General features: G+C 30.0%; 1 protein-coding gene across 1 annotated transcript in view; it reads left to right on the top strand.

Moving 5' to 3' along the window:
* Window positions 1-4,634: 4,634 nt before the first annotated feature.
* Window positions 4,635-14,028, top strand: part of Cad96Ca (tyrosine kinase receptor Cad96Ca) — a 148,056-nt gene continuing 138,662 nt past the window's right edge. Inside the window, exon 1 of the mRNA XM_065515002.1 lies at window positions 4,635-4,854. Coding sequence (XP_065371074.1) covers window positions 4,782-4,854 — 73 coding nt within the window. The 5' untranslated portion in view covers window positions 4,635-4,781. The remainder of the gene's footprint in view (window positions 4,855-14,028) is intronic.

Here is a 14,028-nt window from a genome sequence, read left to right as displayed (position 1 = left end):
AACTATTTAATTTGTATGGGGCTCACCATTTGTTCCAACCCGTCCCATTTTTTATTAAACTTCATGCCGTGATAAGAAATTGATTCGTATGAAGTTTGAAAACCGTCACAGTTATAGTTCTGGACATTTATAAAATAACTATTTACTTATGTACAATTACATATTTACTCCCATATGCATAAACAGTCTTTAAATTTGTCAAAGGTTTATAAAACAAATTTTGAATGGAAATTTTGTTTTATAAACCTTTGATAAATTTAAAAATTGTTTATGCATATGGGAGTTAGAAAACAAACAAAAAACACCTTCAAAATATAGTTTTTAAGTGACTTTGAGTTATTAAAGTCTTCTTCTTTGTTTTCTATAACAACTCTCACTTAAAACAGAGCGAAATCAATTGTTTCTCTTATTTATTTACAACAACAAAATTGGACAAACATTGCTTTGTTTACATTTTAGCTTAAGGTTCACATGTACACGTTTTTGCATATGTGTTAGTAACATCTTTAAACGCTTATAACTCCTAAAAAACTGAACCGATTTCAATAAAATATATATTCTGCACTTCTGTGAATAAATCCCTTTAAAATGGTATATTTCTTGCTTAAATTGAATGTATAATGTGAGCGTAAAAGGGGTCTAAAGAAATCGACTTGCCTATTAATATTATGATGTTAGAACATTTTTAATTCATACAAAAATGTAGCAGGTCCAGCCAAAACCTTTGAGAGTTTGGTTTCATTTTGGAAGATAATTGGTAAATGTGACAAGCTTTCAAAATCGTAATTTATATAAAATGTTCAAAACATTATTATTAGTTAACACATTTTGCGGTTGAACTTTCTATCCATAACCGTTTAACCGGTTCTGCTTGTTTGTTTTTCTATATACGCACCAGTCTAACAAAATCACGTACTACATATGTGCATTAAGCCTGCCCTTAAAAATATATTTGTCTTGGATGAATCTTGTTTTGTTTTTCAGTGTCTAAACTAACGGCTGGGTACTAAAATGGGTATATTTTCGATTGCTATACAAATTTTCATATTATATGTTGTGTAAACAACTATTTTCTACATAGAAGTTTTTACACAACATATGGTCAGAGGAAACGCGTATAACTTTGCTATTTTTAATTTAAAATTATTTTTTTTATGTCTTGTAAGACAGATATTTTTTTCAATTTTGAATCAGTTAGATTTAGATACTAAATATAGAACAAAATAAGACACATTCAAATCAAATAATTTGTTTAAGGGCAGGTCTAAGGTGCATATGTATTCACTACACGCACTAGATGTCCATATGAAAAAATACACAAGTATGTACGAGAATTCGTAGTGTATCTATCAGAAATTTCAAACTTGAATTCATTCGTACTAAATTGGTTAAATGTTAAACTAAGTATTAGTAGGAGATGTGAAAAAAAACTAATATTAAGTGTGTTCGCGTACTTTCCAGTAAAAATTTTCCAGTAACTTTAATTTAGAAAGTAAAAATACATTTAATACATTTAATGGAAAAAAATGTCCAGTAAAAAATATCATGTTCTCTATCTACGAGCTGTCACTTTTAACACTCTCTTGCTATCTCGTTACAAGTTTTTAAAAGTAAACGAACGGAATCTCGTAACTTCCAGTGATAATTTGTACAAATTATTACGAATTATTTATTTAGCCACTACCCTGTTGATTTAGATTTAAACTCTGTGTAGATAGATAGATAAAATACGTTAAAAAAACAAAACTAAGCTGTTCAAATTTTAAAAAAAGCTTTAAAATAAGAACAGCTTAGTTCACTAAGTTCATATTTTAGAGTACCCTATAGAAGTAAAAAGTGTTCATTAAACTAAAAGTGTGATTTAAACTATAGATTTACATTATCTTATCGATTTTAGGAATTCATTATTTAAATACTCTGTGTATACACATATGCATGTATATTAAAATAATAAAAAATCGAAACGGATGTCATAATATTTGTGCAAATGCAAGCATATATGCAAACTGTGGTAAATAAAATACCAAATGTATCTTTTTATATAATCAAATGCACTTTTGGCAACGTTCTCCTCGTAACGTTTAATATTTTTTTAAATAATCTTAAAAAGTGTTAAAATGATTAAACAATAAAATTAAAAAAAAAATTATGGTTTTTGCTAGGGTTCTTAATTTATCGAACTTTTTCTATTCCCGGAAAATAATGAAAAATGCCTGGCTTAAATTCAGTAAAGATTTTCGGAAAAAGTCTATAAAGAACTATGTAACATTTTTGGTTGTCCAATATTGGTGCAACGGATTAATAATATTAGTTATTAGAGTGGATTTTTTAAACTCGTAGGTTTAATCGGTCAACATTTATAATGTCTATAGTTTAACTAAACTCGATGAGGTCCAATAAATTTAAATCCGGAAAAAATTGGTTATTTCTATAGTAATTCTACACTAAGGGAAAATCTACAACTTCAAAATAAGAACGCATCATATTAATATTTTCAATATGGTTTCAATATGTTTTTTATTGATTTTAAGTTGTTTTTTCTCTGGGTGTAAAATTAAAAAAAGATTATAATCAAATAATTCGATTTTAAACAAAATTAATACTAATATAATCCTTAGGTTAGGTTAGTTTAACAGGCATCCACATGGTAGAGACAGGAAATAGACAAGCTCACTTTGGTCCAAACAGTAGGTTCATTTGTGTTACCTAAAAATAGAATTACAATAGGGCCAGATAGAGATGAAAGAAGTAGGGGAAAGTCAGATAGAATAAGGAGTAAAATAAATATAGAGGAGAATAGAGATTCCCGGGTATGGCTTGAGTAGCCAATTGCTTTTCCTAATAAAGGCATTGATGCATCTTCGATAGCTCAGAAACTCAATTTATAGAACAATTTCCCAGAAACCTGATGCGTAGATCTCCTATTGCCTGGCAATGACAAAGAAGATGACAAATGGTCTCATCCTTCTCTTCATTTTGACAACTTCTACAGAAGTCATTATAAGGCAAGCCAAGGCTCCTCGCATGGTTCCCAAATATGCAGTGTCCGATTATCACCGCCACTGCATTGCTTAATTGTGAGCGTGCCAGGCCAAGCAGCTTTATCATTCTGGTAATCGAACAAGTGGGTTCACATCACCATCTCGTCTGGGCGAGCTCATAGTAAAAGTTACTAATTTGCTGCTTGGAATTAGATAACGGAATAACGCATAGGAAATCTATGTCTCCGCAGTTTTAGAATTGTATGGCTTTTTCGTAAAGCTGTTTTAGTTGTATAATTGTTTAAAGTCGGCTTACACTGACGCTCATATGCTTAGCCGTAGCACTTAACATAGTCGGACAAGCCAATACGTATTTATGCAACGGGAGTTCATTTAGCTTTAGTTGCATTATTTTTGTTTATTTATTTATACATTAGACCTGCCCTCAAAAATAGATTTGATTTGGATATTTTATATTCTGTTATTTATTTAGTAGCTGAAACTGCTACACATACTAATCGGATAACTAGAACCCTTGCCGGAAATCGATTGAAAATTATAATATTGAGTAAATAATTTTAATATTTTTAATTTATTAAAAAATTTTGATATTCATACGTTTGAGATAAATCTTATCTTCTAGACAAAGTTATCTTTTCAACAAGCTTTAAAACATTAATATCAATAAAAACAAGTCAGAAATTATAGTCGATCAAGCCCGATCAAAAAATGATTTTAAACAGTGCTCTTTTAAAATTTATATGTGAGCTATGACTAATTATGGAACGATCGCCATAAAATTATGTGGCATGTCTTCTATAAAAATTAAACTTATTGGTGTTGAATTTTATTTGAATACCAACATTTTTAAGAAATCGATTTTTAGAAATCTTATAGGTAAAAAGATTTTCGGAAGTGGGCCGCATATGAGAGCTATGACTAATTAAGGAGCGATCATCACAAAATTTGGTGGTGCGAGTTCGGCTTATATAAAATTTATTTGTGCTGAATTTTCTTTGGATATCTATATAACTAAGATATTTATGAGAGCTCAACTATTTTCAGATAGGGCTATCGTATGGGGGCTAGGAGAAATAATGGAGCGATTCTAACCAAATTCAATAGGCTTCGTCCTTGGAGTAATACAAAAGTTAATCATAAAGTGATCCTGGGCAGATGGGTATAGTTTATGGTGGGTGTTGGGACAATATTTTTGCTGGTGTAGAGTATATATATCTAAGTTATTAGCATTTTCCCGCCCATATATTCAGCAAAAACGTAATTTTTGTTTTTTTAACCCATTTTTTGTATGCAAAAGTTGCGTAAATAATTATTTTCTACACAGTAATTCGGGTAAAATATGCGTAGCGAGTTCTCTTTATCTGATTGGACTCAAATTTTGTAGCAGTTAGTTTTTGTTAACTTTTTACTAAAGATCAAAATAAGCCCATCCAAAGCAAATCTGTTTTTAAGGGCAGGACTAGTACATATGGATGTAAGTGTGTAGCTATATTGGTAAATTTTTTTGTATTTGTGTCTATGTTTATGTTAAATTCAATGCATTTCGTTCGTAAAAATAACTTTTTAATTAAATTTTCTACCATTATTCTCTTTTTTTCTGTTTTATTTTGGCTCTGCGGTATACAGAAAATATTAACTTTTTTACTGTTGTGATTTTTTTACGGATACGTAGGTACGTACTTCTGTCGTTACGTACGCAGTTATAAACCATCGTTGACCGCCCAGAGGTGCACTACCAGAGGAGTTGAACGTGTGTGTGGTGCAGGTGGTGGTGGCACAATGCAGTCACTAAAATTCAGCTTATTTATGGCAGTTATTGCGGTTGGAATAACAGTTGTTTTTGTTAAACCAGGTAAGTGTCAAAACGTTTTGGTCAAAGTGCTTTGTTTATAACTGACTCTCACTCTCAGTAAGAGGAATGTGTATGAATGTGTGCATGTATGGACCTTGTCCGCAAAATGTAAAATCGCTGATTTTGTATATTCATATGTAGGTATGTACGATGTATGTATGTTTGATCGAATGAATGAATGAATGAATAATTTTGTTTGCGTATATGAAGGAACTATGTATCCGACTTGTTGTAGTTTTCTGATTTATTGTAGAACATCCCAGTGACAAGTGGACATATAAACTAGACTAAAATACTGACTGGATACATATTTGTTCATAAAAATCTGTGGTGGTCTTGAACAAGCTTATCGTACATTATTTTCAGGAAAATTATAGAGGAAATCTTTTGAATGGTTTTAGTAGGTAATAAAAAAACCTTGAAAATAAAAGTATTTTTTTTTTTGCTTTTTCTGAAATTTGTTTTATATGTCGTACTGGAAATTTTTATCCTCATGCCAAATGCTATTGAATAATCGATGGCACAATATCGACAAATGTTTGTGCTTACAAATCGGCCCACCCTATTGTATATATTTTAGAAATGATTGAGGAAACAAACAAAGCTTTCATTTAGTTAGGCCCCATAAAAACAGTTTCACTACACGTGTATAACTAAAGGGTAATTCATTTAAAGTTTTTATTTTCATTTTAAATAAAACACTTAAAATATAATTAGATGTCGGAACCTTTAGTATGCCCCGAAAGAACAACCAAGCCAGTGACTACCCTATATGTGGTCCTTTCCGAAAGCTATATTATCGTCCATTATTACCGGTATGGTGGTTTCCAAATCTTGAATCATAAATGGCTTATCGTCGAAGACTTTTGACTTCACATAACTCCAAAGAAAAAATATAGAGGAATGATATAACACGCTCTAGGTGGAAGGTCGACGATGCTCGAAGTGCATTTTGTCAAAAAATAGTAAAACAGTATGACCCAGTCACGGCTGATCTATGAAAAAATCACCCTATACTACATATGCTTATATAGATATTTTGAAATATTTGAAAAATATATTATTTGTAGTAGCTGATGTTGTTGTTATTGTTAAACTATAAAATATGTTTATGTAAATTAGCGGCTTTTTCAATATAGTTATTAAATTATTTAGGTTATTATAGAAATAAAATTTTATAAAGTAGAAACTACTATTTTAGTGTATATGTATGCGTATGTGTTTAGATCCACTATTTTTAATTTGTGAACTGTTTGCACACATTATTTATTTTGTGGATCAGTGAACTAAATTGTTTTTAATAATTCTGTTCAATTTATTTATTTAAAACAAAAACTACAATATATTGCAATAATTCAATTTTACTTAGTGTTAGGTACAAACTTTTGTACAAGCATTAACAACGTTTTGGGTTTTTGTACTATAATTATGTTACAAGTGTTTTTTTGTAGATTACTTGGTGTGAAGGGAAATGAATTAAAATTAATTTTACATTTTTCCTTTTATTTTATATTAAAACTATTCGGTTTTGGGGGGAAATGTATTTTAAAAATCGAATTAAATGTATATATTTCAGTGTTGTCTACATGCTTAGGAAGCAAATGTATTGAAAAAAAATTGTTCACTTAGAGAGCTTTCTGAGATTGTTCACATTACAGAGTAGTCAATGTAAACAAAAGCTTGTCCACGTTAGATGGTGTTCCCGTTACAGAGAGTGCACTGTACTTTTATCTTCACAATCATGACTTTGAAAATATGTACATCAGTTTTAAATATAGAAAATAATTATAAACGTCGCGACGTTAGATGTCAGAAATGTTACAAGTTATAAATGTATAAACAAATCTAAGAATTTTGGTAAGATTTAGTTTTCATGTGCTGAATTCCCAACTATTGATAAATTCACCAAAATTTATGCGCATTTCACTTCTTGCTTAGGCCACATGATCAGGAAACCTTTTCTCAGAAGGCTTTAGAAAAGCTAAAGATATTATACAAATAAAACTATAGAGTGAATGAGAATTTCAGATACACAAGCTTTATTTGTAAAAATATAAAAGCTTAAACAAAACGTCAGCGATAAACAGTGAATTTATATTTTCTTACATTACGTACTACAATTTTAAGACAGATACTGATAATGTTTCTCAAGACTCTTACGGTATTAATCAGAAAAAAATATTGTAAATTTAAAACACAAATTGATTAACAAACTCTTTAGCCTTAAAATCTAATAAAATTAATGTATTCATAAACGTTTGTTAAATGCATAATAAATAACTAATATAAAGTTTTTGTCTAAAGCTAAGTACTCTGTTCAAAATTTCGTGCGAAACGCTGTCAAACTACATATGTATAAAATATTTGTAATAAAATATTTGTAAAATAATTTCGCAAAAACAGTACTCTGTTCTTTTTGTGAAATAGTTCAATTACAAAATAATATAAGCAGCACTTCTTCCGCACGAAATTAAAACCAACAGTTGATCATTTGTTGCATGAAAAAACCATAATTTTTCCAAACATGAACAGAATATTAGGCTTAAGCTGGGAATGCTTCTCAGTTTTCCCCCTTTTTCGTTGTTAGTGTTGCTTGTTATTTGGAAAAAATATTCGTTAATTCTAACTCTCTTTTGCGTTGGTTTTAGTAATAATATATTTTTGAAGATAAAATCTAATTTTTAGAATTAAGTTGTCAAATGTATTAAGATACCAACGATATTATAACTTTTATCTTCAATTATTATTAAAAGTATTCGAATGGCGAATATTCTGCGATAAAATAAACATTTGATTTGATGTATTAATTTATTTTGAATGTAATTTTGTTAAATTTTAACAAAATTAAATGATTTTTATTATAGTGCAATTTATTCCCCAGTGGAGTTAACATTAAGTTTAGCAATTGCAGTAGTATCGGCTATTATTCCAGGTGGCAAGTTAGGAGGCAAGATAATTAGAAAAGGTTAGAGATCAACTTTATATACTATCTTCCCTAAAATTGAATTTGTCATTCATATTTGTTAAATTTTAGACCCAAATATTACAATTTTTGAATGTGTAAACTGTATAGAAAAAAGTTCCTTGTTGTAAGTTTTGCTAATAAATTAAAAGTTTTATATGAAGAAAAAAGCATATTATCACAATTTACACAAATGGCCGTGCAGCCATACAGACATATATATGGGTCTGTACCCAGCAGTTAAGCATGAAGTCAATGTATCCCTTAAAGACAGTAATTGTCACAAATGTCGTATCTGCCTCCAATTTATATATTTTCCTCGTTTGACACGTATGTGATATTTTTAGTGCAGAGGGAAGACAATTGGTTACTTTATACATCCCAAGTAATCTAGCATGAAGACAATTGTCTCTTAAGTGTATCTAAGTAATCTGAAGTGTAGTCACTTTAAACGTTTTGTGAGTAATTCATACAAACTGGTTTTATACAAATTGTTTTGAGAGTTTCTTAGTAACATATAATGAAGTCACTTTGAACGTTTATTTTGTACTTTAGAAAATTTGGAGAGTAGTCGGAGGAAAGTTTGTTTACAAGCTATCCTCATTAGACTGTCTAGATACATATTTTTAGCAGACTTAGCTTAGGACATGCACGTGTTAAAATAACTAGTCACGTAGCTATTGAATTAATTAGTTCACACCCTAAATGATGCCTTCTAGAACTGCTGGGGACATACAGATGTATTTATGTATTGTTGTATGTATGCATGTGTATTATATCCTGTGACCTTCAAACTTTGATGGCCTATAATGTTCTTTGGTTGTTGCTCCTTTATTATTGTTGTAGTCTTTGTGTTGCTGTTGTGTGTGGCACTTATATTGAACTAAAGAGGCCAGCCAGCAAGTTAACAAGCTACCTAAACCAAAAAGGTTGACAAAGTATATTTAAAGTTGTTTGATCAGAGTTTCTTAAATACATCATACACACGTACATATATATTGAGATATATATGTATATATCTGTAAATGTGTATGTATGTGTAGTAAATATCATGAAGTATTTATTGTTATAAATATGAAATAGAACAAAGTTTTATTATTGTTAATAGTTTGAAATAGTTTCCATTAATATAATGCAAACGTACATTCATATCACACATATAAAAACGTTTCATTGTGAAAACTTTTCAAATAACAAAAGGGCCAATAAGAGGCGGAAAAAAATATTGAAAACAAATGCATATGGATAAATTTGTACATAAATGAATGTATGGATGTACACATGTATGTAATTGAGTAAGGAAGTTAGAATGTACTTATTTAATACATACAAATAACAATTTAATCCTGCAGGCTGACAAGATAGACACAGAAAGCAATAAATTTTCTCGATGGTGCTGATAATCTTCTTTAGAGTCGGACGTTGTCCCAGTCACATTGGCAACATTTTTTTCCTACTCTAACATTTGTAATCACCAGGTCTGCGATTTTCCTGCAAAAACATGTTTGGTGGTTCAAAATTGTTTTTTTGAAATATCACAAATATTTGCGATAAAATTTCGATAACTTGCTATTCTGTTCCAAAAATGCTGTTGGATAGTGTAATTTCTTAAATTGTAAAATTTGTTCACATTTTTTGTTTTCAAATAAAATCTAGGAGGCTTGAAAAAAAAATATTTAAATTTTCACTTTTCCTTGGAAATTTTTTTTATTTGTTATGAAATGCATTAATGTTAGAGGATGTTTTTTTCAGATTTTGTTGATTCTTCTTGAATGATTGGTTAATAGTTATTGTACAACAATATTTGAACTAAATCAATGCAAATTATTTTAAAATATCAACATATTTATGTAATATACATTTCTGTCATATACAATTTTATAATAGTTATGAAAGAAAGTCATTTTCGAATAATAATATGTACATATCGAGGGTTTATATTCAAATTATGCTATAAGGAAAATCAACATTTTACAGGAGATCGAAAAAACAGTTTTTTTCGTTAACTATAAGAGTAATAACTAAAGCTTATTTTATAATGTTATTTAAAAACGACATCAATTAAGCTAACATACACTACACCAGCATGCTGGTACAAAATAATTTTTTTACCAAAAATTGCCATTCAATATTTGGATCTTTAACTCACTATTTTTTTTAAAAAAAATTATTGGAAATCTAAAAGGATATTAAAGGATAAAAATTGTAAAGCACATTTTTAACATCTTTTGATCCTGACAGGATAAAATCAAAATAATACGAAATATTCTACAACCCTTTTTGATCACTTGACATCAAATTTGACATAGTAAGATGATCAGAATATTTTAAAACATGTTTTCAAAAATCTACTCCTCTGAAAATTTGAAGTCCTTTTAAAAGGAAACAGAACAGAATCATCCGGTTCGTGTCTAATATTGAGTGTCGTACGGTGTAATATATATTATATTTTATAAAAAACACTTATAATATTTTATTATATACACGAATATTTCATATGCATATAGCACTTTTTTACTAACAAAGTAAATTGTGTGTTACAATTTACTTTGTTAGTACTTTGTTAATACAAATTTTATAAAAAAAACCATTGGAAATATTTTTGTTTTGCTATAAAAAACTCATTTTCGAGAAAATGTCGTATAGCATTATTTGAATATAAATCCTCGATATTTACTAAAAAAAAGTTCATTCCAATTATGAATTTCTTTTTTCTGTGTAAATTATTTTTTCTAGTTTCAGTAATTAATTCTCTGTTAATGCATATTTTTCTGATTATTTCTATTTTTAGTGCATATTTTTCAAATTATAGCGAATGATTAAGATTATCGTTTTTCTAGGAAAAAAATCTCAGCCCTGACAATCACACTCCAGTCACATCTGAGCAAGACTTCCACTTTGGTACAACAGGCAAATCTGTAAAAAGCGTATTAGCGTGTGTGTGAGTGAGTGTCTGCTTGGTTGAATAGGTTCATTTTCGTTTAGTTTTCGTTTTTGTTTCTTTTTTATACCCTTCAGCTTCGTGAGAAGGGTATATATAAGTTTGTCATTCCGTTTGTAATTTCTACATTTTTCATTTCCGACCCTATAAAGTATATATATTCTGGATCCTTATAGATAGCGGAGTCGATTAAGCCATGTCCGTCTGTCTGTCTGTCTGTCTGTCTGTCTGTCTGTCTGTCTGTCTGTCTGTCTGTCTGTCTGTCTGTCTGTCTGTCTGTCTGTCTGTCTGTCTGTCTGTCTGTCTGTCTGTCTGTCTGTCTGTCTGTCTGTCTGTCTGTCTGTCTGTCTGTCTGTCTGTCTGTCTGTCTGTCTGTCTGTCTGTCTGTCTGTCTGTCTGTCTGTCTGTCTGTCTGTCTGTCTGTCTGTCTGTCTGTCTGTCTGTCTGTCTGTCTGTCTGTCTGTCTGTCTGTCTGTCTGTCTGTCTGTCTGTCTGTCTGTCTGTCTGTCTGTCTGTCTGTCTGTCTGTCTGTCTGTCTGTCTGTCTGTCTGTCTGTCTGTCTGTCTGTCTGTCTGTCTGTCTGTCTGTCTGTCTGTCTGTCTGTCTGTCTGTCTGTCTGTCTGTCTGTCTGTCTGTCTGTCTGTCTGTCTGTCTGTCTGTCTGTCTGTCTGTCTGTCTGTCTGTCTGTCTGTCTGTCTGTCTGTCTGTCTGTCTGTCTGTCCGTCTGTCTGTCTGTTGAAATCAGTTTTCTGAAGACCCCAGATATCTTCGGGATCCAAATCTTCAATAATTCTGTCAGACATGCTTTCGAGAATTTTGCTATTTAAAATCAGCAAAATCGGTCCACAAATGGCTGAGATATGAGGAAAAAACCAAGACAACCTCGATTTTTGACCTATTTTTTTACCTATATCTGGATTACTAAAACATTAATATAGACAATATGGATATCTAATGATAGATATTTCAAAGACATTTGCAACGACGTATATAAGACCATAGAAAGTTGGACCTACAATGGGTCAAAATCGGGAAAAAAAATTTGAACCAGATTTTTTTTTTTTAAAAAAAAAAATTTGGAAAAAAAATTAAATTTTGTTTACTTAAAAATATTTAAAATTTTGAAGTATAATTTGGTGAAGGGTATTTAAGATTCGGCACAGCCGAATATAGCACTCTTACTTGTTTTTTTTTTAATTTTTTCTTTTTCTGTTGCTCGTTCACCTTGAATGTGCTCTGGTTTTGCGTGTCTATCATTTGCTTCCTGTTTTTGTGGGGAGTTTCTATATGTTGCAACTACATAGACATGGTTAATGTTGAATGTGCATGTGTATGTGCCACACATGGTACTTTTGTTGTCAGTTTCTAATCTTGTATATGGCAGTAGTTAGAAAATAAAGTCGCCTTGCATTGTTGCTGTTTTAGAATATTGTAGTGATTTTTGCCAAGGGATTTTGCTCTAGTCTCACTTTTGCGTTTCCTTTTTTTTATACGTATTATTTTCGTTGTTGTTACCGTTGATATTCGTGCTATTCTAATGTTTTTTGTTGTTGTTGTGGCTGTTATGATATTGCTGCCAAGACACAAAGCTATTGTGTCTAAAGTAAGTATGTTATGCGCCCCAATGACAGAGTCAGGACATAAAAGGGATTTATGTAATCGTTATGTAGCAGAAAAAGTGACATCTGCATCAGGTTGTTATTATGATCATATGTACTATACATAGTATTGTACATACATACATAGTACATATGTAAAATATATGAATCTACATAGTTATGCACATCGTTTGCTTAGTATGCAAACGTGCTAAGTTTACTTTTTACATACAAAAATATTAATTTTTATGGAAAACTATAGAATAACCAATCAAATTATATACAATAACTTAATTAATCAAAATTTGTTTTATAAATCTTTAATAAAATGAAAATTTCATTGTAAGAGACTTAAATTCAGCTGTGCCGAATATTTTAAATTTCACTGCCTATACGCAGAGAAAAAATATAGTTGTGCATGTTTACTGTAACCATTTCAATAATTTCACAAGTTTTTTAACAATATTATAGTCACAGTAACTATTTATATGATTGTGGTAGCCATAATATGGTCAATTTACGATTCACATGATTGTATAAATCATGTATATGGTTACAGTAAACAAGTATATGTTTGTGGCAAGCATATTTATGATAAAGCATCATATATTATGTTGTTCTCAGATTATGATATCCATAGGCCGAGAGCAATTTAAATTTACTTATCCTTTAATCCGTTTATATATTGCTTTTTCATCAGACCAGTATTTTCGGAGTTATAGTAACAAATTTAAGCAAAAAATATATTTTATACGTGAAAATAGCTAATTTTTTTGTTTTAAAAAACTCATGAAAAATCGATAACGGCACAAATTGTTCAGATTAATCGCAAAGCCACATGTAATAGGAACAAAATGAGATATCGATCACAAAACTCGATGGATTATTTTCGAATTAATTCACAATTAAGTGAATTCGCTCACTATATATTATATTTTTTGCATTAATTTGATATTATAACTCCGAAACGACTGAGCCGTTTGAAACGCAATAAATAAACGGATTAAATTTTAAATAAAACTCAACTTTTCTAAGTTTATTTTAACAACATCGGACTAGAGAAATGTCTAACAAAATTTATAATTTTACTTAAAGAGTTTCTTTGACAATCTTAATCAATTCAATTTTAAACTTCAAACTCTTTATAGAAATTTACTTTCTGAATTTACGTGCCCTAATTTGGGTTCCTACGCGGGAAAAATTTCCCGAGAATTATCGGGAATATTTTTTTGTTATTTTCGGGAAATGTTTGTCGGGTATTTTCGGGAATTTCTTCATAAGTTTTCTTTTAAAAGTTACAATTTTCAGATTCGTTACGATGGCCAAATTTGTTGTTAATTGAAACATTCTATTATATCCACAGATTTTTTTGGTTCTAGCAACAGATTGTCAGTATTACCGTAGAAGTATTACGGTTGAAATAATTGAATTTTTATCATCAACTCAAGCCACAGCAGAAAAATTTAGTTATTAAGAATGAATTTAATTTAAAGTTTATGCTCTTAAAGGAATTATTAAGATGCCTAACATTACAACTTTTAGGGATATTCAATGAATATTATTCATATTTAGAGAAAATAATAACAAATTTGTTTATCTACAATCAGATTTGTAAACATTCTCTAACTACGCATGTTTTGTAGATTTAACATGGTTGAAATTATTAAGTTTTT

This window comes from Calliphora vicina, chromosome 1 (assembly GCF_958450345.1).
Source record: "Calliphora vicina chromosome 1, idCalVici1.1, whole genome shotgun sequence".
NCBI lineage: Eukaryota > Metazoa > Arthropoda > Insecta > Diptera > Calliphoridae > Calliphora > Calliphora vicina.
Note: the sequence above shows the minus strand (reverse complement) of the source record. Positions and strands in the feature narration are given on the sequence as shown.